General features: G+C 35.0%; 1 protein-coding gene and 1 non-coding gene across 3 annotated transcripts; both read right to left on the reverse strand.

Moving 5' to 3' along the window:
- Positions 1–4,506: 4,506 nt before the first annotated feature.
- LOC114406155 lies at positions 4,507–12,244 on the reverse strand. Of its 2 annotated transcripts, none has more exons than XM_028368750.1 (5): positions 11,910–12,244; positions 10,893–10,941; positions 10,646–10,806; positions 10,357–10,560; positions 4,507–4,770 (listed from the first exon to the last, which is right to left on the reverse strand). In XM_028368750.1, the coding sequence occupies exons 1-5, from the start codon at positions 12,120–12,122 to the stop codon at positions 4,522–4,524; spliced, it is 876 nt and encodes a 291-aa protein (XP_028224551.1). In that variant the 5' UTR covers positions 12,123–12,244; the 3' UTR covers positions 4,507–4,521. The 2 variants fall into 2 exon arrangements, with proteins under 2 accessions (XP_028224551.1, XP_028224552.1); XM_028368751.1 differs by lacking the exon at positions 4,507–4,770 and adding an exon at positions 9,680–9,733 and having other exon boundaries at positions 11,910–12,241.
- Positions 12,245–27,537: 15,293 nt separating this feature from the next.
- On the reverse strand, positions 27,538–27,644 carry LOC114407982. Its single transcript, XR_003665785.1, has one exon. It is a non-coding gene; the product is annotated as a small nucleolar RNA R71 (small nucleolar RNA).
- Between the last annotated feature and the right edge of the window lie 225 nt (positions 27,645–27,869).

Raw genomic sequence — 27,869 nt, forward strand, 5'->3', positions numbered from 1 at the left:
TGTTTTTTTATTGATGTGTTATTGTACTTGTTTTTGCTTGATTAATATTGAATGATTGTTTTAATGCCTTTTGGTTTCACTTGATTATCATACATTGCAACAAGTGGTAACATTTTTCTCCTCTCTATTCATGATTTTCTTTTAATGTTGATAAAGGGTGGGAGATAGATAAAAGATATATGAAATCTTTATGAGACAACTTTTTATATATGAAATCTATGAAATCTTCAACTATCTCATATAAGCAATCATTGCAAAACAAAGGGGGAGTAAAACTATATACAAATGGATATTTTTTGTTGTTGTTGCTCCTAACCTATAGGTGATTGTTATCATCAAAAAGGGAGAGAATGTAAATCATGTAGGTTTTGATGATGTCAAAAAGAATTTGTTTGATAATGAGTGTCATCATCAAAAAGGGGGATAATCTGGATCATGCATTGTTTTGATGATATCGAAAAGAAATCACTTGATTTTCATCATCAAAAAGGGGGAGAATGTGAATGTATGAATACATGAATTTTGATGATGCCAAAGAAGAATCAAACAAGGCCGCTTCAAAGGATAAGCATTTGCTTCAAGAATAATTCAAGATTACTTCAACAAATAAACCCTTGTTTCAAGATTCACTAAAGATCAACCCTTGCCTCAAAACAAAGGGTTTCAAAGTCATGCAAGGCTCTGGTAATCGATTATCAGGAAGTGTAATCAATTACTAGAAGGGAAGAATGAAAAACAGCTGTTGAAAAAGGTTTTGAATTTGAATTTTGAACATGTAATCAATTACCATATGTCGGTAATTGATTACCAGCAACGAAACTCCTAAAATTTAAATTCAAAAGTCATGACCCTTCAAATTATAACTGTGTAATCGATTACACAAACATTGTAATCGATTACTAGTGGAGAGTTTTCAGAAAATCTGCCAAAAGTCACATCTTTTGAATGGATTTGTGAATGGCCATCAAAGACCTATAAATAGGTGACTTGGGCACGAATTTTGTAGAGAGAGTTTTGCTTGATCAAAATGTCTATCCTCTCAAAAGGAAATGACAAGAGATATTCCAAGAGAACTTCATTGCCAAATGTTGTCTCAAAAGAAACTCTTGGGCGAACACTTGCAAATCTATTAAGAGTTCATCCATGAACTTCAATTGTAATATCCTTCTCTTCAAGAGAGAATTCCTTTTTTGCCTTCTTATACAAAGTGATTGATTAAGGGACCGAAGGTCTCTTAAGTTGTAAGGAATTATGAACACAAAGGATGGGTTGTCCCTGTGTGGTTCAAACTTTGTAAAAGGATTTTACAAAGAGAAAGGAAAATCTCAAGTGGGTTGCTTGAGTACGGGATGTAGGCACAGAATTTTCCGAACCAGTATAAAACTGTGTTTGCATTCTCTCTTCCCTTATCTCATTTATTTTGTTGCAATCAATTTTGTCTTGCATGATTAAAGAACATTAATAAATTGATTGTTGTTGCTTCTTCTACATTCTGAGCCTATCTCATTTAGAAGGGGGTTAAAAGTTTTTTAGTGAGAAATTAATTCACCCCTTCTTAAGATAATTGAGGCCACATTTGTCCAACAAAGAACTCTCTCAAGATATGCAAAATAAATTTGAAATGTCAATGATGGGTGAGTTAAAGTTTTTTCTTGGGCTGCAAATAAAGCAAATGAAGAATGAAATATTTATCAGTCAACCAAAATATTGCAAAGACCTAATTCATAGGTTTGGGATGGAAAATGTTAAACACATGGCTACTCCTATGAGTACTGCTTGATATCTGGATAAAGATGAAACCGGTTAGTCAATAGACATAAAGAAGTATAGAGGTATGATCGAATCTCTTCTTTATTTATTTTCAAGTAGACCTGATATAATGTTTACTGTTTGTATGTGTGCAAGATTTCAAGCAAATCCTAAAAAATCTCACCTTAGTGCAGTTAAAAGAATCATGAGATACTTATTAGGCACTATCAATCTAGGATTATGGTATGTTAAGAATTTCTCTTATAATCTAATAGGATACTTTGATTCTAATTTTGCCAAATGCAAACCTGTCATTTTATTGGCTCTGCTCTAGTATAATGGCATAGTAAAAGACATAATAGTGTTACTTTATCCACTGCTGAGGTGGAATATATTTCTACTGGAAGTTGTTGTGCATAAATACCTTGGATGAAATGATAACTTTTTGACTATGGATTAATCCTTGATCATATAAAACCTCTCCCTAAAGAAACTTTCTTTGCTATTAGATGAGTATTAGGACTCTTAGATATAAATAACTTAGATAAATAGATATTTTGGTAGTCTATTTTTTATTATTTTTCTTATGATTGTTAACTTTTGATTCAATTTTGATTTTTTTTTTGCTTGAGTTTTGATTGTCTTTGATGATTGTGTTTTATAGTTTATTGATTACTTTTTTATGATTTTTTTTTACTAAGTTTTGATGATTGTTTTTGCTTTAGTTTTGATTGTCTTTGATGATTGTGTTTGATAGTTATGATGATTATTGATTGCTTTTGATGATTGTTTTTTATTGAGTTTTGATTGTCTTTGAAAGTTATGATGATTGTTGATATTATATATTTTGATTATTTATACTGAATATGTATTTTTGTGGGTGCAAAATAGTTAGTTGTAATGCTTATTTCACTTGAAAATCCATGTTTTAGGGTCTTGTAATCGATTACCACTCCCTATAATCGATTACCATAGAACAAGTCCCTATAATCGAATACAATAGGTTGTAATTGATTACCAAAGGGGTTTTGGCCGTTGTAGGATACGCCTGTAATCGATTACAGCTCGTCTCTAACTATAAATAATGTATTTTCTCTCTCCTTGCGCAGACCCTCTTCTTCCTCATTCTTGTTGATAGCGCCCTCCATTCCTAAAACTTCAAATCTTCATATCTTTCTCATTTATTGTCCAAATCACTTTAAACAAAGTCCTAATTTCATATTTTTCAATTCTTTACAATCATCACCGATCAGAATCTGCAGAAATAGTCTCAAATGGCAGAACCATCAAGGAATAGAAATGGTTCATCCTCCACAACCACTGCTGTAGGACAACGCCGCCACGGCACATCCGGTGACCCACCAACTTTCTTCTCAATGGTTATTGACTCTATTTTCTTCAAATGAACAACATCAAAGGTACTATTCCCTATTCTCAAATCGTGTCATTCTCAATCCTTAATATCTTGACATAGAATTCTTTGATGGGGAAACCATTTATTGTTATCAAGTTTTTCAAAATTTAGAGTTAATTTATTTTATGTCTCTAAAATTTCCGTTCTATCCTGAATTAGTTTGAGTCTTTTATAATAATTTGCAAATTCAGGATGGTGTCATTTTCTTTGAGGTGCATAAAATACCCATTGTTATTGATCAATCTCTATTTTATTCTTTGACAAAATTGAGTAGTCAGTGTTCCTTTTGAGGGCACTCCAGTTGATGATTGGAAGCATATCTATTATAGTCATGATGCTCATAAAATGGTCTGTAATGGCCATGCTTATATGATCGGCAGATTTCTTGCGGGTTCATTCACCTTTGAATGTCGCATTATGCATTATATTCTTTGTTGAGTTTTGCTTCCACGTTCCACAAATCTTGCTTAGGCCTCTAAGGAGGATTTAATTTTGCTATGGGCTCTTCAAGCCGGTCGCCAAATTGACTGAGTCCATCTTGTTAAGTACCGTATGCATAAGGCATTATGGGTCAATGCATCTTTTCCTTATCCTCATCTTCTCACTCTATTTCTTTAGCATTTTAATGTTCCTTTAGAGGATGAACCTTTTGTTAAGGTCAAACATTTATTTGCTATTGGTGCTAGTGTTGTTGCCTCCTTTGGATAGCGAAAGGATGTGGATGGCCAATGGGTGCGTAAACACAACCTTCCACCTCAAATTCCTGAAGACGACATGAGCTTAGGTATCTTCGGGCTTAAACACAACCTGCCAACACCCTCCCCGCCACTGCAACGGGATTCCTCATCTTCCTTATTGAATGACGTTCTCACTGAGCTTAGGTATCTTTGGGCTTTCGCCGATGATCGTTTCGATGCTATGGACTCACGCATCACGCGTCTTGAAGACGACATGAGCTTCATTCATCGTTGCTTTGATCCTCCTGCGGATCCATAGAAGTTTCTTTTACATCCTACTTTTATCTAGTATTATAAGTCATTAATTTTTTGGACAATTTACTATTTCAGCCTTGTATTTGGCTTTGGATATTTTAGCACTTGGTACCTTTGTGCTTGCTTTAGAATATGAAACATCTCCAACAACAAATGATTCTATATTTGAAGTAGCTTGAGCCTTCTCCATCTCCACATCTTCATCTTCTTTTCCTAAAACTCAAAATCATAATAAATATTAGAATAAACTCAATTAAGCGATTAAAAGATAACAATTATTACACATTATTTACCTTGCATATCGAATCGTAGTAACCAATTTTTAGTACATATCAAGGCTTGCATGTTGTTAGCAAGAAGCCTAGTTCAATATTTTTTAAGCACCCGTGAGCCAATTCTAAATGCTGATTCGGAAGCCACCGTTGTAATTTGGATGCTTAAAATATCACAAGCCAATAGTGAAAGATCTGGAAACTGAGCTTGATTGTCCTTCCAATATTGCAAAACATCAAGATTGGGATGGTATTTATTTGAAAGATTTGCCTCTTCCAAATATGTATCTAGTTGAGATTTACCCCCTTGTGACATATCTTGATCTTCAAATTGTATAAACTCCTACATTAATTCCACAAAAATAAAAAATAGTTAGTCAAAGTAAATAAGAATAAATGATTTGTAGTTAAAAAATTAAGAGAAACCTTGACTTACATCCATAACATCAACTTGAGCAATACTAATAGTACTAGTAATAACCATAGTCTCTTGTGATCAACCTTGACTTAAACCAACATTGCTTCTTGTTTCTTTAGAATACATTTGAACATACTCATTATATAGAGTATACAACTTGAGCTCCATAACTTTCAACTTTGCTTGACAAGATATTGGATCAAGACCAAGTTTTGAATAACAATACTTCAAAAGTTTGATTTTAAAGCGTGGACCTAGAATGCACCCAAAGGAAAGCACATTGCTATAATCACTCCAATATTCATCAAACTTTGTTTTCATATCAATTTCCATTGTTCTAATCAACTCATCCTTATTACTCAAATTTTGAAGCAATAAACATTCAATTTTCCACACTTGCATGAAATACAAATTAGACGTTGGGTAAGAGGAACCAGATATCAACTCTGTGATTTGAAAAAAAGGACGCAAAAAATCACACATTTTTTGTCCTCTCTCCCATTCATCATTAATAAGACAACTTGAATAGCTCCTATCATCAAATTCAAGACTACAAAAAGCACATCGATATACAAGGGCACTCTCAAGCATCATAAAAGTAGAATTCCACTTAGTAATGACATCTAAGCTCAAACCCATCTTTGTATGAATACCACCAACTTTTGCAACACAAGCTTTAAAAACTTTCATTCTACCCTCTGATCCCTTAACATACTTAATGCTTTCCCTAATTTTTTTTACAGCAGGACCGACTACTTTCAACCCCTCTTGAACACTAAGGTTTAAAATGTGAGCACAACATCAGATATGAAAAAAATTCACCACCACTTACTAAACCATTAGTATGCAAAAGCCTTTCCTTCAAATAGTCTTGCATTTTATCATTGGAAGAAGCATCATCTAGAGTTAATGAAAATATTTTCTGCTCAATCCACCATTCTTCCAAAAAAACCATATATAACTTTAGCCATCTCACGCCCCGAGTGTGGAGGAGGAAAATGAGAAAAATTAACCATTTTACTATTCAACTTCCAATTTGCATCAACATAATGCGCAGTTAATGAAATATAACCTCAGAAGTACAAGATGTCCACACATCAGATGTCAAGCTTATTCTACTAGGGACTTTAGACAACATGCATTTCATTTTTTTCTTTTGAGATTCATACAGATTGTTCACATTCATGGTAGCAACACGCCTAGAGGGTAACTTCACATCAGGATGCAAATATTGTAATAACTCTTTAAACCTTCTATGTTCAATAAAAGAGAATGGAAGATCATGCTGAATAATCATCATACATATACCACACTTTGATCTATTTTCATATTTCTTAATCTCCCAGCATGATCGAGAATAATATTTCCAACATCACTATTAGAACGCGTCTTCAAATATACATCACATTTTCCCATACGACGTTGTAAGGTTGAAGTCCCATTCTTATTGTCACCACCCACATAATCTTTCAAACAATATTTGCATTTACTCATCACTTTTCCATCACTATGCATAACAGGTTTCTCAAAAAAATTCCACATATGTGATGAATAATTTCTAGCCCTCTTTTTTGACATTTTAGACTCAATAGGTTCATCTTCATGAATAACATTTCCATGCAGATCCACATCAATACTCCCATTGTCATTCTCATTAACATTAACTTCAAAAGAATCCATATTTAAAATTTGAAATAATAAAATTAAATGAACTCAATTCTAAATTCAAATAAATCACACAAAAACTCAATTCATCTTGCCCATAACCTGCAGATCAAGAATTTCGTGTTTCATTCCCTTATCCCATGATTTTATTATATAATAATAATTAAAGAATCACTAGTAATAGAGAACATATTAAAGAATCAACTATGTATAATTCAGTTGAAAGGAAATAAATAATTGACAAGTGAAGTGTAATGGGTGTAGTAAGTTTGTGAAAACAAAAGTATCTCTGCAACAGAATTGAGAAAGAAAACATAGAATTGAAGAAGAAAGTACTTGAAAGTAAGAAAGTACATAGAGTGTGAACAACTGTAAATGCTCAATGATGGAATAAAATTGAATGCTATTTTTCTCAATTTTGAAGAAAATTGATCATACTATGATTTATTAAAAGAACATATTTTGCCAAGAATCACAAATATTAAAAGCAGGAACGTGAATAAGATAGGATAACATCACAAAAACCAGAGAAAAGAAACTTGTCAACATGATCACATAGGCTTCCGTTGCAACAAGTCATCAAGTTCTTTTTTCACTTCTTTTATCAATTTCCACCACATTTCCCCTATTTATACAGTCTATATCCGAGATTATAAATAAAGATTATGAATAGTTTATCCGTATTTAGATTTTCTCTACAAAATATACTGCCAGTTCAACTACATGTCTCGTGCAAAAAAGAAAAGAAAATATTAGCACTGTTTTCATTTTGCAATTTCTATCCTTTTGGTGTTGTCAAGCTCAAACTAAAATTTTGAAATTGTTAATAGATTTCATCTCGCATGTTCTAATTGTATGTTAATATAATATAATTAATTAATGCATAAAAATGTCAAATACCAAAACTAAAACGTGTGAAAAATATAAAAAAAATGGCTTTTGTTAATGTCCTTCAAGTAAGAAAAATGCAAAGAGAAGATAGAAATATCAGCTGCAAATGTTGCAGTTGTTTCTTAAGCGCAATGGAAAAATTGAAATGTATATCTACATGTAGGAAGCTGATAGGAGCAAGGTACTTGAACAAAGGTTATAATATATGGCCTATGCCGGAGTTGATGCAAAATCTAACCGTACACTAAACACAACACGAGACTATGAGGGTCATGGATCTCACACACTATCAACAAACAACAAACAACAATAGGAGGAAGCTTTGTTCCTGAGGCCATGAAGCCGACAAAGGGAATAAAGCAATGAAGCCGAGGGTTAAAATAAAAAAAAAGAGGTGTGAGCAGCAGATCAAAAGTTATAGATTTTTCACATTTTTCTTTTATTTTAAGAGTACAACAACAATGATCAGCCCCAACAAAAATAGGATAAAAACAAATTCTAGAGAGAGAAGAGATGTACTTTGCATGGTGGCGTGGTGGTGAGCTGAGGCTGTGCTGCTATGGTGTGTCGCGTGACTGCGTGAGCATGAGTCGCGTTCTATTTTCTTTGAAAGGGAAAGAGTCGTGTTACTGCACGTGTGCGTTAGTGCGTGCTGGAGAAGAACCGTGAGGAGAAAAAGTGTTCTTAGCCTGCTACATCCACGAGTCTGTGAAGAGAAGAAGAAAGAAAAGTTTAAAGTAGAAGAGAGAAAATCAAACCTAATGTAACTGGGTCACACAAATCAAACCTAATGCGGGAAACCTGCGGACCCCTCACGCCAAACCCGCATAGTACGTGGATTAAGCGGGGCAGGCCCAAAAATATGACATAACCATGGACTGTTTAAAAAAATTGGTTTGTTTCCCGCGCGGACTACAGGTCCCACGGGCCAATCCATGGACTTGGGCCTGTTTACCCATCCCTAGTAACAGGGAACAATCAAGCTTCCTCTGAAATGCATCATCACAATGGAGACAGAGTCATAGTCACTGCTGGCAACACAACACAACACATCCTGTTGTGAAGGAGGGAACTGTAAAGATCAATGCTGGCAACAATGAAGTTCAGCTGAGTGACGTCTATCATGTTCCTGGCTTAAAGAAAAATGTCATTTATGTCTCACAAATCACTAGCTCAGGCAAGCATCTTCTTTTTGGCCCCAATAGCGTCAAAATCCTGAATGATGTGAGAAATATTGTTGCTGACATCATATTGGAAGGAAAAAGGAAGGATTCTTTGTTTGTTTTATCTGCAGGAGAGGCGTATGTCAAAAGAACCAGCCAAGTTGATAGTCCTACCCTGTGGCATGCTAGACTTGGGCATGTAGACTATCAAATGCTACAAATTATAGCATCTAATAAGCTTATTGGTGGGCTTCCAGAATTGAAATAGGTGAAGGAGGAAGTTGTTTGCCAAGGATGTCAATTTGGTAAGGCTTACAAGCTGCCATTTAAAAGTTCCAACAGAGAAAGAACCATTCCTTTCGAACTTATACACACAGATCTAATGGGGTCGACAAAAACACCTAGTTATAGTGGATGTAAATATACTATGGTGCTAGGGGATGATTACACTCGATATACTTGGTTGTATTTCCTAAAGGAGAAAAGTGAAGTTACACATAAGTTTGTTATTTTCTCTGACATGGTGGAGAAGGAGTTTGATGCAAAAATCAAATGCTTGAGGAGTGACAATGGAGGTGAGTTCAACTCAACAGATTTCACAGTTTTTGGTCATGAAAAAAGGGATCCAAAGGCAATTTACTTGTCGAGATACACTGCAGCAAAATGCAGTGGCTGAAAGGAAATTAGCTCATCTAACTTCAGTGAGCTTGTCATGGATACATGACAAAAATCTGCCTCGTGAGTTATAGGCAGAAGCAATTCAATGTGCTTGTCATGTAATCAACAAGTTGCCTCCATGGACAGGCAAAGAGAAATCTCCATTTGAACTACTCTATGGGGATAAACCAGTAGTGGATTATTTTCGAGTCTTTGGAGCCATCTGCTATGTACATATTCAAAAGACAATAAGAAGCAAATTAGATCCTAAAGCCAAGAAATGCATCTTTGTTGGCTATGCCCTTATAGAAAAGGGTGGAAATGTATGGATCCAATCACTAAGAAATAATTTACATCTCGAAATGTAGTATTTGATGAGATTTCTTCTTAGAAAGCTGAAGAAGAGGTTGTCTCAACTGATGAGTTCAGAGGAGAAGTGCAACCAATTGCAGATGTAGATGAGCAATGAGTTACTAACGTAGAGCAACAAGGAGAGGAAAGCATTGAGTCAGCTGAAATAGATGCAGAAGAAGTAAGAAGGTCCGATAGAAGAAAAAAACCTCCAACATATTTTAAAAAAATTAATTATATTTTCCCCTTGTAATTTATTAATCAGAATCCTCGGGCCACAACATTCATCTTTACTTTAGTAACAGGACCCTAAATTATTGAACTTTGACTGCAGAGCCGCTATGTAGCACGAATACCTTTGGTAGTTTGGTATAGTTGCCGCAGGCATGTATGCTTTCAAGGAAAACGAATTCTCTCTATTTTCTTTTTTGTTCATTTCTTTTATTTTTATGTTTTTAGAAAAATAAATCAAAAGATGCATACTTTATGAGAATTCAAGATGAAGTAACACTAATTTTCTCAGAAAAATTCTATTCTTCTGAGAGATGTTATGAATAAATCTTCTAAGATGCCTTTTTAAAAATCACTATCACTATGGTATGACATACAGTAAAAGCGCTATCTATTGCCCATGAAACTCCTAGTACTATACAGATTAACAGAAGTGGCCAAAACTGAAATTCAGCTAAAGTACTATACAGACGATATTTCCGATGCTTTGGAATCCAGTTCTTCTTGAGGATTATTAAGAAATTCAGCTAAAGTTGGCACTTCAAAGTCAAACCTGGGGTTCCTCATTTGGCTCGGCAAGTTGATCTTCCTCTGTTATTTTCTGAAGTTCTACATTCTCCCAATCTTCGAGAACAACTATTCTATTCTTAGTTTCCCAAGTGTGGATCAATCGATCCAACCCTGGCTGCCAAATAATATCCCCCCCTTCTCCTTTCAGTATGAACTTATACTGGAATGTTTGTCCAGCAGGCATATCCTGATTACACAAAGGAAGCATATACAACATTTATAAAAGTTTTTGATCCAACAATATTTTCAAATTCTGAACAGATTTTACTCACCAGCTCCACAGCCCATACATGTCCTTCAGACCATGTCATGGGTAATGCCTCTAAAGGGTCCCATGAACCAAGCACAGGACCACCTCCAACTATAAGAAACTGTTCACCAAAATTACAAGTCTTTTGTAACTGGAACGATACACGAACAAACTTTGATTCATCTGCACAACAAATTACAATGTTGGGATTTTGAGTTCCACGGCATATATATGTAGTAGGAAAAATACAAAAGGTCCTTAGAACCCACTTGTTTGTTCACTCTGTTGAGCCTGAGGCTCCACAGTTTCCAAGTCCACCTGCAACATTTTATTCGGGCCAAGAGACTGTCTCATCAAACATGCCAAAATCTTGTACGTTCTCAATTTATTTAATGTAAATACAACAACTAGACAACCATTTCTTAACGAATTTCCCCACATAACAGAAAAGCCAATTAGTTTGGGAACAAAACATGGATTTAGATCTTTAAATACTTTTAGTGTTGTTCTGCAATCAGAATTTGACTCTTTTAGTGTTGTTCTCCAATCAGAATTGGAGTTTTAATTAGGTAATCTATGCTAATTCTTAATGCAAAATTTATAACACGAATTATTGAGGTGAAACTCCAACTCCAATTGAAAACCAGTACTAAAAGTATTAAGAAATTGCATCTAAGTTTTGTCTTTCATTTGGCTCATATCCTCTTGAATTATACAAAATCATTGAAATAAATTCTCAAGACAGTAAAGAGGCTCCACCAGTAACACCAAAGCAACAGAGAAAACTTCAAACCCGAAATATGCTGGAAAGAATCGTACCAAGCTATAAAAAACAAAGTAAATTGTTGAAGTCGCCAAACATTTCAAGAAATAACCATTCCCATAAAAGGGAAACAAAAAAAGAAAGTGAAAATGGAATCAGAACCAAGAAGTCTAGCATAGCAGTAATACGAAATGTTTCGTAACAAGTTTTGGATCTACGCATACTCATACAAAAGGGAGAATATTTAGCGTATAAAAAGAAACCAAAAGGTGAGAAGAAACTGGGCAAGCTACTAGGAAACACGAAATTTCAGAAAAAGGAAAGAAGAAAAAAAACAAGAAAAGAAAAAGAAGCATATTTTGAGAACCCAACAAGAATCACCCCCACTTGAAAGCAATCATGTTCCTAACATGCAAACAAGAAACACCCAAAGAAGACCAAGAACAAACAAAAGAATTATGATAGTTCCAACAAAGAAAAACAAAAATGTGAAACTAAGCATAGAAAAAAAAAAGAAGCAAACCTGGTCCTTTGGTGGCACTGCATGAACAGGGTAAAGATCATTGTTTCGAACCAGTTTCAGGAGCAATAAATTCCATCCCTTTTTCTCACTTTTGGAACGAAGGGTGAAGCAGAATTCGGGTCTATCAGAAACACAAAGGGGAACTCTGGGAGAGAAGGGTCCTAGAGTCTCGACCATGGCCTTAGAACAAGAGCTTGTGAGGGCTTTCATCATTGGTGAAGTTTGTTGTGCCACACAACAATGAGTTTCTGGGGTGAGAGTGAGACACTGGTTTGGTTTTTAGTTCCTTTCTTCGATCGCTTTAGTAGTTGAGAATCTTGAATCTATCTGGTGCTGACGGTGAGGGTCGTTTTATATAGTGGTGGGGTTTACGCAGTTTGTTTATCCACGTGTATGTGTCATGTGGACAGGAGGTGGCATCACTGGAATTGGTTCACGGTTTTTTAAGTGAAATACTATTGCTATATTTTTTATTTTTCTAAATATTTTAACACTTTAGTTTTATAAAAATTTAAACTTCTATTTTATATTTTAATAAAAGAGAAAATAGATTATGTATTAAAAATATAGAATATTTTTACACTGTCCTTCAATTACATTTTATAAATAATTACAACAACAACAACAACAACAACAACGCCTTATCCCACTAGGTGGGGTCGGCTACATGGATCAACTTCCGCCATAATGTTCTATCAAGTACCATACTTCTATCCAAATCATTAAGTTCGAGATCCTTTTTGATAACCTCTTTTATAGTCTTTTTGGGTCTTCCTCTGCCTCGAATTGTTTGTCTTCTCTCCATCTGGTCTACTCTCCTCACTACAGAGTCTACCGGTCTTCTCTCTACATGCCCAAACCACCTAAGTCTATTTTCCACCATCTTCTCTACAATAGGCGCTACTCCAACCCTCTCTCTAATAGCTTCGTTTCTAATTTTATCTTGTCGAGTCTTACCACACATCCACCGCAACATCCTCATCTCCGCTACACCTACTTTATTCTCATGTTGGCTCTTGACCGCCCAACATTCTGTTCCGTACAAAATCGCCGGTCTTACCGCAGTCCGATAAAACTTTCCCTTTAGCTTGATCGGTACCTTTGCATTACATAACACCTACGATGCTTTTCTCCATTTCATCCATCCTGCTTGAATGCGATGATTCACATCCCCTTCAATTTCTCCATCATCCTGTATTACAGACCCAAGATATTTAAACCGTGTGACTTGAGGGATAATATGGTCTCCTATTTTCACCTCTGAGTTAGAAACCCTCCTTCTTTTGTTGAACTTACATTCCATATACTCCGATTTGCTTCTGCTTAGGCGAAAGCCATGTGTTTCTAGAGCTCGTCTCCAAGTTTCCAACCTCTCATTCAACTCCTCCCTCGACTCTCCAAGGAGGACTATGTCATCTGCAAAAAGCATGCATCTCGGCGCTATCTCTTGGATTTGTTCCGTGAGGACATCCAGAATTAAGGTAAAAAGGTAGGGGCTAAGGGTTGACCCTTGATGCAAACCAATTGTGATGGGAAAATCGTCTGACTCTCCACCCTGTGTCCTAACACTAGTCGATACCCTATCATACATATCTTGGATAGCTCGAATATATGCAACCCTAACCCCTTTCTTCTCTAGAGCTTTCCACAAAATCTCTCTAGGCACTCTATCATACGCTTTCTCCAAGTCAATAAAAATCAAGTGCAAGTCTTGTTGGGCCATGCGATATTGCTCCATCACCCGCCGTAATAAATAAATCGCTTCCATGGTCGACCTTCCCGGCATGAAACCAAATTGATTCTCAGTAACTTGAGTTTCCTTTCTTAATCTCCGTTCGATCACTCTTTCCCATAATTTCATGGTATGACTCATGAGCTTGATTCCCCTATAATTTGCACAATTTTGTATATCCCCCTTGTTCTTATAGATTGGCACTAACGTGCTTCTCCTCCATTCCTCCGGCATGCGTTTTGACCTCATAATTTCGTTAAAGAGTTCGGTGAGCCACTCAAGACCTCTATCTCCAAGAGTTTTCCACACTTCAATAGGTATGTTGTCTGGCCCCACCGCCTTACCGTTACTCATTCTTTTCAACGCTTCCTTTACTTCCTGTTTCTGAATCCGACGATAGTACTTATAGTTCCGGTCCTCTTCTCTTGTGTCTAGACTGCTAGAGTCATATCCATATCCATCATTAAATAAGTTGTGGAAATACGCCTTCCACCTTTCCTTGATATCTTTTTCATGCACTAAGACTTTGCCTTCTTCATCCTTAACACACTTTACTTGATCCAAATCTCTAGTCTTCCTCTCTCTACCCTTAGCAAGCCTATATATAGATCTTTCTACGTCCCTGGTTCCTAGAGCTTGGTATAGTCCATCAAAAGCTTGGGCTCTTGCCTCACTCACCACCTTTTTGGTTTCATTTCTAGCTATCTTATACTTATCCCAAGTTTCAGAATTTCTACACCTAGACCACTCCTTGAAACACTCCTTTTTTACTCTAACTTTGCTCTGAACATTTTCATTCCACCACCACGATTCTTTACCCCTAGGTCCAAAACCTCTAGATTCACCCAACGTCTCTTTAGCCACTTTAATAATCTCTTGGGACATCTTGTTCCACATATCATTTGCACTTCCTTGTGATTGTCCACACCATCCCTCCCATATCTTTTGTTGGAAGATTCCTTGTTTCTCACCCTTCAAGTGCCACCATTTGATCCTTGGTGCTACCAAAGGACTTCTTCTCTTTGCCCTATCTCTAATTCTTACATCCATAACCAAAACTCTATGTTGGATAGTCAAGCTCTCTCCCGGGATAACTTTACAGTTCAAGCAATACTTCCTATCAGACTTCCTGATAAGGAAGAAATCTATCTGAGAACATGTCCCTCCACTTTTGTAAGTGATAAGATGTTCCTCTCTTTTCTTAAACCATGTATTGGCTATAGAAAGATCCAAAGCCTCCGAAAATATTTTATAAATAATTATGTTTCATAATTTTTTTAACTTTTAGAATAAATATTTTAGAAGTGATATATATTTGATTTTTTTTATTAATTGATATGTAAATCTATTTTAGACCGAAAATACATAATCATTAAATTATCAATAATAAAAATATGTTATTAGTTTCTCATAAGAAATTAAAATCATGTAATTTTTATAAAAATAAATAAAACTATATTTAGAGAAGTTTTGGGGAAAAAAATATATTTACATTATTTTTACACTATTATTTCTGATAAAAATGGAAATAAAATGAGATTGATCTTTTTACCTTTTTAACATAAAAGATAAATATGATAATAACAAAAAAATGGCAACAAGTGTTTGAAAAATATATTGACTCAGAAAATAAAAGTAACATGTTTTTGGTATAAGTATATATTCAAAATAGTAACAATTTTACAAGAGTCTCAGTCCTTGTTTGACATAAATATGCAAAGGTTTAATTTGAGACCGAATTGTAGTGAAAGAGTGAAATGACCACATAAAAGAATAGCCGCAAAAAAATTAGATTAGGTTAATGAAGTAATTTTGATTTTACATTACTTTATTATATGGATAGAAGATTAAAATAACAGAATATACTAGATAAAAGATAAATAATAGATAACGGTTGAAATGTATGCATAGGTGAATCATTTTTTCCTTAGATTCAACAATAGTTTAGTGTTTATTTTGTTGCGTAAATGACATCAAATATATATACTGGACTGACATATATAACACTTGCTAATCCTGCATTTATTCTGAACAAATTGAACATTTATTGATTAAAAAAATTAATCATTTTCCCAATACCCCTCAAGGCTCAAGTTTCTCCACAACTTTTTCTTCGACATTAACCTTATAATGGTAATGTTTAACACAGAACAAGATATATATGAGATTAATCAAAGCTAACCCAGCCATGAGGAAGTAATAGTAGTCCAATCTTCCAGCATTGATGTCATCATTCAACCAATCAATTCCACCATGCTTCCGAGTCAGTTGGTGCACAACATTAACCAACAAGGTTCCAATATAAATTGAAAATGCCACCACAAGATATTGCAAAGAGTTTCCTATGCTTTTCATTTTATCTAGTGACTCATTGTTGTAGAACTGAATGTGTCCAACAAGTGTAAACATCTGACATTGCACTCATGAGTGCACCATGTGAAATAGCCACACCCCTTCTTTGTCACTCCAGCAAGCCAACACTTACCATTGTGAGAATTGAACACACATCACCAATAGTGATTAAGGAACAAGCCTATGGTGATTAGGGACACCATGTTGTGCTATGGGAATAAAGCAGAGAATGCCTAAAGCCTGGATTGGAAGCATTTTGATCAAACATTTGACTTCTTCCATTTGCTGAATGATGCAAACCCTCCAGGGATTCTTCACATAATCTTCTGTGTTGAGATCGTTGTCTTGTATAAGGTTTAGAAACTTCAAGAATAATTATGGTCTCATCAAACTTTCTTTTTCCCGAAGGGAACTCTATTAATAGGCCTCCTATATTCAATGGTGTGGGTTATCATTACTGGAAAACCCGTATGCAAATCTTCATAGAGGCTATAGATTTAAACATCTGGAAAGCCATTGAATTCGATCCTTACATCCCTACTATGGTAGCAGGAAATGTTGGATCGAGTGGCCTCAGAATAATTAAGAAGGGGGGGTTGAATTAATTATTCCTAAGCCTTTACTAATTAAAAAATTACTCTTCTAAGGCTTTTACTAAGTTGTTAAGAGAATAAGGAGTAGAAGAGAAACTTAACAGAAAGTAAAAGCGGAAATTAAATGCACAGCGGAAATTAAAAGAGTAGGGAAGAAGGAGACAAACACACACGAGTTTTTATACTGGTTCGGCAACAACCCGTGTCTACATCCAGTCCCCAAGCGACCTGCGGTCCTTGAGATTTCTTTCAACCTTGTAAAAATCCTTTTACAAGCAAAGATCCACAAGGGATGTACCCTCCCTTGTTCTCTTTGAACCTAGTGGATGTACCCTCCACTAGAACTGATCCACAAGAGATGTACCCTCTCTTGTTCTCAGTCAAACCCAAGTAGATGTACCCTCTACATGTACCACAAAGGATGTACCCTCAATTGCGTTAAGACAAAGATCTTAGGCGGTTAAACCTTTGATACTTTGTGAATGGGGATACAAAAGAATTCTCAGGCGGTTAGTCCTTTGAAAACTTTTGTATAAGGGAAAGGGAAGAATCAAAAGAATTCTCAGACTATGTCGTTTTGAATTCTTTGACAAGGGAGAAGGGAGACACAAAAGAATTCAGGCGGTTAGTCCTTCGTTCTTTTGGAAAAGGGAGAATAGAGACACAAAAATAATTCAGGCGGTTAGTCCTTGGCGAATTCTTTTTGGCAAAGGGAGAAGAGAAAGAAAAGATGAATAGCACAAGTTTTCAAGGTTTAGAAAACCAGAAAACTTTGGATAGCTTTTGGCACAAAGAAGAAGAAGAAGTTCAAAGAGATTCAGGGCTTGTAAAAGATTGATTGAATAAGTGTTCAAGATGATTGAAATGCAAAACAAAGCCTTGCTTTTATAGACTCTTCATGTCTGGTCAAGACAACCATTAGAAGAGTTATGACTTTTAGAGAAACTTAAAAACCAATTTGAAAAAGTCAAAAACTATTTGAAGAGTTACATCTTTTGATTTATTCAGAAACAATCACTGGTAATCGATTACCAAATTAGTGTAATCAATTACACCAAACTTTTATGTGAAAGGATGTGACTCTTCACATTTGAATTTGAATTTCAACGTTCAAAGGCACTGGTAATCGATTACCAAAACATTGTAATCGATTACATCTTTTTGAAATTAATTGGAACTTTGTAAATTCAATTTGAAAACTTTTTCAAAACAATTTTGCTACTGGTAATCGATTACAACAATCTGGTAATCGATTACTAGAGAGTAAAAACTCTTTGGTAAACATGTTTTGAGAAAAAATCATGTGCTACTCAATTTTTGAGAAAAACTTTTCATACTTATCTTGATTAAGCCTTCTCTAGATTCTTAAGTCTTGAATCTTGATCTTGATTCTTGAGATTTTGAACCTTGAATCTTGATTCTTGACTCTTAACTTTCCTCTTGAGTCTTGAATTCTTCTTGATTCTATCTTGAACTCTTGAATTGTTCTAGATTCTATCTTGATCACTTGAGTTGTTCTTTGATTGATCTTTGAGCTTTTTGTCATCATCTTTTGTTATCATCATTGTTATCATCAAAACACCTTTCAATCACCTTTGATTCACCATGAAGCTTTGCTTCTACAAGAAATGCAACTATAAAAAACCTAGGAAATAATGGGATGAAGAAGAAAGGAAAATGGTACAATATAAATTAAAGGTAAAAAACATAATTACATCTACATTAGGCATGGATGAATATTTTAGAGTATCAAACCACAAGAATGCAAAAGAAATGTGGGATACCTTACAAGTAACCCATGAAGGAACAACTGATATAAAAAGATCTAGAATAAATACCCTAACTCATGAATATGAATTGTTTAGAATGAATAAAAATGAAACTATACAATATATGAAAAAGAGATTCACACATACAGTAATGAAGATGTTATTAGGAAAGTTATGAGATGTTTAAGCAGGGAATGTGATGGAAGCTTGCTTGTGGGGCTTCTATGGAGGCTGGATCTTTGAGCTTCAATGAGGTGCTTTAATGGTGATTTTCCACCATTGAGATGCAGCGGAAGACAAAGGAGAAGAGGTAAGAGGCGACGCCATCCACTAGGGAATAAGCCATGGAAGAAGGAGCTTCACCACCGAGATGAGCCTTGAATAAGAAGCTTGGAGAGGATGCTTCAATGGAGGAAAAGAAAGAGAGAAAGGGGGAGCGCGAAATTGAAGGAATAAAAGAGGGAAAGAAGTGGAACTTTGAAGTGTATCTCATAAGACTTTCATTCATCAGTTACAACAAGTGTTACATATGCTTCTATTTATAGACTAGGTAGCTTCCTTGAGAAGCTTTCTTAAGAAAACTTCCTTGAGAAGCTTCTTTGAAAAAACTTCCTTGAGAAGCTAGAGTTTAGCTACACACACCCATCTAAAAACTAAGCTCACCTCCTTGAGAAGCTTCCTTGAGAAGCTAGAGCTTAGCTACACACCCCTATAATAGCTAAGCTCACCCCCATGACAAAAAAACATGAAAATACAAAAAAAATCCTACTACAAAGACTACTCAAAATGCCCTGAAATACAAGGCTAAAACCCTATACTACTAGAATGGCCAAAATACAAGGCCCAAAAGAAGAAAACAACCTATTCTACTATTTACAAAGAAGAGTGGACCCAACCTTGGCCCATGGGCTCAAAAATCTACCCTAAGATTCATGAGAACCCTAAGCCTTCTTTATCAACTCTAGCCCAATCCTCTTGGAGCCTCTTGCTCATGGCTCTGGTAACTGGTCCTTTCCTAGGGAGGATTGCATCAAAATGGCAACCAAAGGTAACGACAATTACAGAATCAAGAGACCTTACTAACATGTGTCTTGCAACTCTTTTTGGAAAGCTTCAGGAACACGAAATGGAACTCATGAGACTAAATCAACATGAAGAAAATGACAAGAAAAAGAAAGGAATCACACTTAAAGCTTTATCTTCAGTTCAAGAAGAAAGTGATAAAGAAGACTTGAATGAAGTAGAAGAGATGATGATTTCAGTTTCTTCGTAAAGAGATTAAATAAATTCCTAAGAAACAAAGAAAATCAAAGAAGATCAAACTTTAAACCAAAGAAAAGAGGAGAGGATTCATCTTTTGTTCCAAAGTATTATGAATGTAATCAACCAGGACATCTGAGAGTTGATTACCCGAGTTTCAAGAAAAGAATGGAAAGATCTGAGAGGAAAACTTTCAATGATAAGAAAGCAAATAAAGCTTACATCACTTGGGAAGATAACAATATGGATTCATCCGAAGACTCAGAAAATGAAGGCATGAATTTAAGTCTTATGGCAAAAAATTGTGAAAGCGAAGAAGAGGTAACATCTTCTAACAATAACTTATCTATTTCCTTTGATGAACTTCAAGATGCATTCACTGATTTACATAAAGAATCAGTCAAACTTGCAAAAATTGTTTCATTTTCCAAGAAAACTATTTCAAACTCAGAAAAGGAAGTTTTGAAATTAAATGAAGAATTAGAAAATCTTAAAACTAAAGTCAAAACTTTAAAACCAATTGACACAAATCAATCTTCTACCATAAAAGTAATACAAGATAGTAAAGAAGCATATAACTCATGTAATTGTTGTAGCAAGTTTATAGAAGAAATCAAGGATCTGAAAAATTTTGTTGCCAAATATACTATTGGCAAAAATAATTTAGATATTATACTAGGAAAGCAAAGATGTGTGTTTGATAAGGCTGGATTAGGATATAGACCTGATAAACAACAAAAATTATATAAAAATTTCTTTTCATATACTCAAAAGAATAGTTCTCCTTTCTTAACATGTTTTTACTGTGGAAAGAAATGACATAGTGCATCTACATGCTATTTTAGGAAAAATAGTAATAATATTAAAATGATATGGGTTCCAAAAGGATCTTTTATCAAAACTGGCATTCGAGGACCCAAGAAAGTTTGGGTACCTAAGTCATAAACATGATTATGTAGGATACTTTGAAGAAGAGTTGGTACATTGATAGCAGATACTCTAAACGCACGATGGGAGATGCATCAAAGTTTACTTATATTTCTCCTAAGAATAGTGGACATGTGACTTATGGCGACAACAATAAAGGTAGAATCCTTGGAGTCAGAAAACTAGGTACGAATTCATCTACCTCCATTGAAAATATTCTACTTGTTGATGGTCTTAAGCATAGTCTACTGAGTGTTAGTCAATTATGTGATAAAGGCTATCTAGTATCATTTGACTCTCGTAATTGTGTTATTGAAAACAAACATGATAGAAATATAAAACATATAGGCTTTATATCAAATACTGTATACATGATAAATTTAGATAAAACATCAGATCATGATCAATGTTTTCTTAGTAAAGATGATGATTCTTGGTTATGGCATAGAAGAATTTCCCATATAAACATAGAACATTTAAATAAACTAATTTCTAAGGATTTATTTATTGGTTTACCAAAACTTAAATTTGAAAAAGATAGGAACTAAATGGGTATTCAAAAACAAATTGGATGAATATGGAATAGTAATTACAAATAAGGCTAGGCTAGTGGCCAAATGATATAATCAAGAAGAAGGAATAGATTATGAGGAAACCTATGCTCCAGTAACCAGATTAGAAGCCATTAGAATGTTATTAGCTTTTGCATCCATAGTGGACTTTAAACTCTATCAAATGAATGTTAAAAGTGCCCTTTTAAATTGTTTTATCCAAGAAGAAGTATGTGCGGATCAACCTCTTGGATTTGAAAGCTCATAAAAGCCTAATCATGTCTTTAAATTGAAAAGAATTTATATGGTTTAAAACAAGCCCCTATGGCCTGGTATGAACGCCTGAGTAAATTTCTTTTAGAAAAAGGATTTTCAAGAGGAAAAGTTGATACCACCCTTTTTATTAAAAGAAAATTGAATGATATATTCTTAGTACAGATATATGTTGATGATATCATTTTTGGGTCAACTAATGATTCTCTTTGCAAAGAATGCGAATGTATGAATACATGAATTTTGATGATGCCAAAGAAGAATCAAACAAGGCCGCTTCAAAGGATAAGCATTTGCTTCAAGATTAATTCAAGATTGCTTCAACAAATAAAGCCTTGTTTCAAGATTCACTAAAGATCAAGTCTTGCCTCTAAACAAAGGGTTTCAAAGTCATGCAAGGCTCTGGTAATCGATTACCAGAAAGTGTAATCGATTACCAGAAGGGAAGAATGAAAAAGAGCTATTGAAAAGGGTTATGAATTTGAATTTTGGACATGTAATCGATTACCATATGTCTGTAATCGATTACCAGCAACGAAACTCCTGAAATTCAAATTAAAAAGTCATGACCCTTCAAATTATAACTGTGTAATCGGTTACTAGTGGAGAGTTTTCAGAAAATCTAACAAGAGTCACATCTTTTGATTGGATTTGTGAATGGCCATCAAAGGCCTATAAATAGGTGACTTGGGCATAAATTTTGTAGAGAGAGTTTTGCTTGTTCAAAATGTCTTATCCTTTCAAAAGGAAATGACAAGAGATATTCCAAGAGAACTTCATTGCCAAATGCTGTCTCAAAAGAAACTCTTGGGCGAACACTTGCAAATCTATTAAGAGTTCATCCATGGACTTCAATTGTAATATCCTTCTCTTCAAGAGAGAATTCCTTTTTTTCTTCTTATACAAAGAGATTGATTAAGGGACCGAGGGTCTCTTAAGTTGTAAGGAATTATGAACACAAAGGATGGGTTGTCCCTGTGTGGTTCAGACTTTGTAAAAGGATTTTACAAAGAGAAAGGAAAATCTTAAGTGGATTGCTTGAGTACGGGATGTAGGCACAGAATTTTCCGAACCAGTATAAAACCGTGTTTGCATTCTCTCTTCCCTTGTCTCATTTATTTTGTTGCAATCAATTTTGTCTTGCATGATTAAAGAACATTATTAAATTGATTGTTGCTGCTTCTTTTGTATTCTGAGCCTATCTCATTTAGAAGGGGGTTAAAAGTTTTTTAGTGAGAAATTAATTCACCCCTTCTTAAGATAACTAAGGCCACATTTGTCCAACAAAGAACTCTCTCAAGATATGCAAAATAAATTTGAAATGTCAATGATGGGTGAGTTAAATTTTTTTCTTGGGCTGCAAATAAAGCAAATGAAGAATGGAATATTTATCAGTCAATCAAAATATTGCAAAGACCTAATTCATAGGTTTGGGATGGAAAATGTTAAACACATGGCTACTCCTATGAGTACTGCTTGATATCTGGATAAAGATGAAACCGGTTAGTCAATAGACATAAACAAATATAGAGGTATGATCGGATCTCTTCTTTATTTATTTGTATGTGTGCAAGATTTCAAGCAAATCCTAAAAAATCTCACCTTAGTGCAGTTAAAAGAATCATGAGATACTTATTAGGCACTATCAATCTAGGATTATGGTATCCTAAGAATTCCTCTTATAATCTAATAGGATACTTTGATTCTAATTTTGCCAAATGCAAACCTGTCATTTTATTGGCTCTGCTCTAGTATAATGGCATAGTAAAAAACATAATAGTGTTGCTTTATCCACTGCTGAGGCGGAATATATTTCTGCTGGAAGTTGTTATGCATAAATACCTTGGATGAAATGATAACTTTCTGACTATGGATTAATCCTTGATCATATTCCCATTCGATGTGATAACACGAGTACAATCAATCCATCTAAAAATCCTATTTTGCACTTGAGAACCAAGCATATTGAAATTAGACATCATTTCTTGAGAGATCATGTTCGAAAAGGGCTTTGTGTACTAGAATTTGTTGACACAAAGAATCAGTTAGCTGATATCTTTATAAAACCTCTCCCTAAAGAAACTTTCTTTGCTATTAGAAGAGAATTAGGACTCTTAGATATAAATAACTTAGATAAATAGATATTTTGTTTGTCTATTTTTTATTATTTTTCTTATGATTGTTAACTTTTGATTGAGTTTTGATTATTTGTTTTGCTTGAGTTTTGATTGTCTTTGATGATTGTGTTTTATAGTTTATTGATTACTTTTTTATGATTGTTTTTTACTAAGTTTTGATGATTGTTTTTGCTTTAGTTTTGATTGTCTTTGATGATTGTGTTTGATAGTTATGATGATTATTGATTGCTTTTGATGATTGCTTTTTATTGAGTTTTGATTGTCTTTGAAAGTTATGATGATTGTTGATATTATATATTTTGATTATTTATACTGAATATGTATTTTTTGTGGGTGCAAAATAGTTAGTTGTAATGCTTATTTCCCTTGAAAATCCATGTTTTAGGGTCCTGTAATCGATTACCACTCCCTATAATCGATTACCATAGAACAAGTCCCTATAATCGAATACAATAGGTTGTAATTGATTACCAAAGGGGTTTTGGCCGCTGTAGGATACGCCAGTAATCGATTACAGCTCGTCTCTAACTATAAATACTGTATTTTCTCTCTCCTTGCGCAGACCCTCTTCTTCCTCATTCTTCTTGACGGCGCCCTCCATTCCTAAAACTTCAAATCTTCATATCTTTCTCATTTATTGTCCAAATCACTTTAAACAAAGTCCTAATTTCATATTTTTCAATTCTTTACAAACATCACCAATCAGAATCTGCAGAAATAGTCTCAAATGACAGAACCATCAAGGAATTGAAATGGTTCATCCTCCACAACCACCGCTGTAGGACAACGCCGACACGGCACAACCGGTGACCCACCAATACCACCTAATCCTTCTTTTTCTTCTCAATGGTTATTGACTCTATTTTCTTCAAATGAACAACATCAAAGGTACTATTCCCTATTCTCAAATCGTGTCATTCTCAATCCTAAATATCTAGACATAGAATTCTTTGATGGGGAAACCTTTTATTGTTATCAAGTTTTTCAAAATTCTGAGTTAGTTGATTTTATGTCTCTAAAATTTCCGTTCTATCATGAATTAGTTTGAGTCTTTTATAATAATTTGCAAATTCAGGATGATGTCATTTTCTTTGAGGTGCATAAAATACCCATTGTTATTGATCAATCTCTATTTTATTCTTTGACAAAATTGAGTAGTCAGTGTTCCTTTTGAGGGCACTCTAGTTGATGATTGGAAGCATATCTATTATAGTCATGATGCTCATAAAATGGTCTGTAATGACCATGCTGATATGATCGACAGATTGCTTGCTGGTTCATTCCCCTTTGAATGTCACATTATGCATTATATTCTTTGTCGAGTTTTGCTTCCACATTCCACAAATCTTGCTTAGGCCTTTAAGGAGGATTTAATTTTGCTATGGGCTTGATGTGCCATCATTTTCTTCTATTTCCTAAACCCTTTTTGCACCATTTTAATTATTGATTGGTCTTAATTGTCAATTAATTAGGCAGTTTTATTATTTGGGCTCATTTAGCTAATTTGATGTTTTTAATCTAATTTCAGGAATTAATGAAACATTGGGCTTAATCCGGATTTTGGTTGTGGACTTGAAGATGGCAAATAAAGAAGCGCTTACCTTAGTTAATTTCTAATTAGGAAATTTCGCAATTTTATTTTATGTTGTTCAGTGTTTATTTCGTTTTGGGCCAGAGTATTGTAATAGGGCCCAGTGACTTTGAGTGACTCTTTTTAAATAGCTGCCTTGGGATTCGTGCAGGGATTCTATTCTGTTATGCTATTCATTATTCAGAGCTTGGTTTTAGGGTTTTCGTTTTTCTGTTTTGACGTTTCTGAGTTCGTAATGCAATTTTACGTTTTCTGCTTCTAATTACAATTTCGTTCTTGTTACTTCTTCTACTCTCATTTACGTTTCTGTTCCATTTTACATTTCTGTTTGTTTACGTTTCTGTTCATTTACGTTTCCGTTCATTTACGTTTCTGCTTCATTTTTCAATTGCGTTCTCTGTTTGAATCCATGGAAGGCTAGATTTTCTGGTGTTGTTTCCTTTTGAGGACGAAGCCCAACTCTCTTTGAGGTTTCGTTTGTAATGTGGTTTCCTGGCAGTTTTCCCTTCACCAGTTATCCCAATTTCGTGAATATTAATCAGTGCACGCTTCGTGTTCGATTAATTGCCTCTGAGCCTAACTTGCGTTCATGCTTAATGGACGAAGGGCTAACTGGTGTATGTGGTGCCTAATCACGTATTGAAAACCCTAAGTTGATTTTCGCTTAGTAAATTGAAATAGGGTTCGATTAAGTGGTTGACTGTTAGGGACGAATTCTCCATAACCCAGGATAAGAGAGTGGCTTCTGAATCAGAGGAAACAACCCGTTTTTAATATTAGTAGTTTCGTATTCCATTTTATTTGTCTGCTCTTTAATTACCAAACAACCAAACCCCCCCCCCCCCCATCGTTACTGTTACTGCAAGTATATTATGAACATTTGGCTTGTCACTGCTCGTTGGGAAACGACCTAGGATCACTTCCTAGTTACTGCATTTTCATGTTTATTTGATTCGGGTACGGCCTCGATCAAATTTGGCGCCGTTGCCGGGGAGCAGTGTCCAAAGGTTCATAATAGCTAGCTAGTGCTGTGTGTTTAATCCTTTCGTGTTTTATGTTTAATTGTTAGTATTGTGTTAGTATGTGTGTTAGTGTTGTTTAGTGTCCTGGTATTTTGTTTAATGTGTGTTCTGTTTCAGTTTTCCCATTAAGCGTTTCCCCTGTTTCAGTCTTGTGTGTTTTGCTGTGAAGATTGTGCTTGAAAACAGAGTAGTAGTAGAAATCAGCTTGCGGCAAAAACAGAGTAGTAGTAGAAATCAATTAGAGACGGATTTTAGCGACCACCCATGCTGAATTAATTGGGATTTTTTGTTTTAGTAGCTAGGGTTGTTATTTTTGGCTGAATTTTTTTGTGGTAACTTCTTTTAATCCATATTTTGTGGGAAAAATAGCTAGAGCCTTTAGTTTGGTCAGATTTGAAAGTTCCAAAAAACTAGCAAATTTTGTGTTTGTCAAAACTTCAAACGGCCATAACTTTTGCTCCGGTTATCAGAATCGCAATTATTATATATGCATTTGGGGTAGAAAAAAATTTCCTACACCATGGCAGCCCGCCGCAGGCCGGCTGAGGTCTCCATCGTCCAAAAAAAGCGATTCTGTCAAAAGTTTTTTATTTTTCAAGTTTTATTCACTTATTTTTCTTAACCTACCATTTTTAGCTTTCATAGTTAGACTTTGAATTTTTGTCTGAAATTTTTTGTGCTATCTTCTCATCATTTTATAGGGTTGCTCACAAAATTTCAAGTCATTTGGATATCATTTGAGGGTAGCTGTAGTTCAAACCTACACCTTTATTTACATGACAAGGCAAACTAGTTGTGTGCATGCTGAATGTAGTGTATGACTAGAGGCAATCCATCTGACTTACAACCCTTTGATCCTGAGATAGATAGGACATTTCATAGATTAGTTAGGCATCATTTTATACCTTTTGATCATTCTGAGCATTCCATAACTGGTGAATCTGTGCATTCTGTTATTGGTGATTTTGAACATCCTGATCTTGAGCATTATAATTTTGAGCATTCTGATTCTGAGCATTCTGATTTTGCACATTCTGAGAACATGGCACAACCTCCACCTCGTGAGAGGACTCTAAGGGAAATGGCTGCACCTGATTTCACCTATGAAAGCTTGTGCATCCAATACCCTGATGAGGATGTCCCATATGTTCTTAAAACTGGACTAATTCATTTGCTTCCAAAGTTTCATGGCCTTGCAGGTGAAGACCCGCACAAACATTTGAAGGAATTTCATATTGTCTGCTCCACCATGAAACCCCCAGATGTCCAAGAGGATCACATATTTCTGAAGGCTTTTCCTCATTCATTAGAGGGAGTGGCAAAGGACTGGCTGTATTACCTTGCTCCAAGGTCCATCACGAGCTGGGATGACCTTAAGAGAGTATTCTTAGAAAAAATTTTCCCTGCTTCCAGGACCACAGCCATCAGGAAGGATATCTCAGGTATTAGACAACTCAGTGGAGAGAGCCTGTATGAGTACTGGGAGAGATTTAAGAAACTATGTGCCAGTTGCCCTCACCATCAGATTTCAGAACAGCTTCTTCTCCAATATTTTTATGAAGGACTCAGTAATATGGAGAGAAGTATGATAGATGCTGCCAGTGGTGGAGCCCTTGGAGACATGACTCCTGCTGAAGCCAGAAATTTAATTGAGAAGATGGCCTCTAACTCCCAGCAGTTTAGTGCCAGAAATGAAGCCATAGTCATTAGAGGAGTGCATGAGGTAGCTACAAACCCATCTGCATCATCTGA

This window comes from Glycine soja, chromosome 3 (genome assembly GCF_004193775.1).
Source record: "Glycine soja cultivar W05 chromosome 3, ASM419377v2, whole genome shotgun sequence".
NCBI lineage: Eukaryota > Viridiplantae > Streptophyta > Magnoliopsida > Fabales > Fabaceae > Glycine > Glycine soja.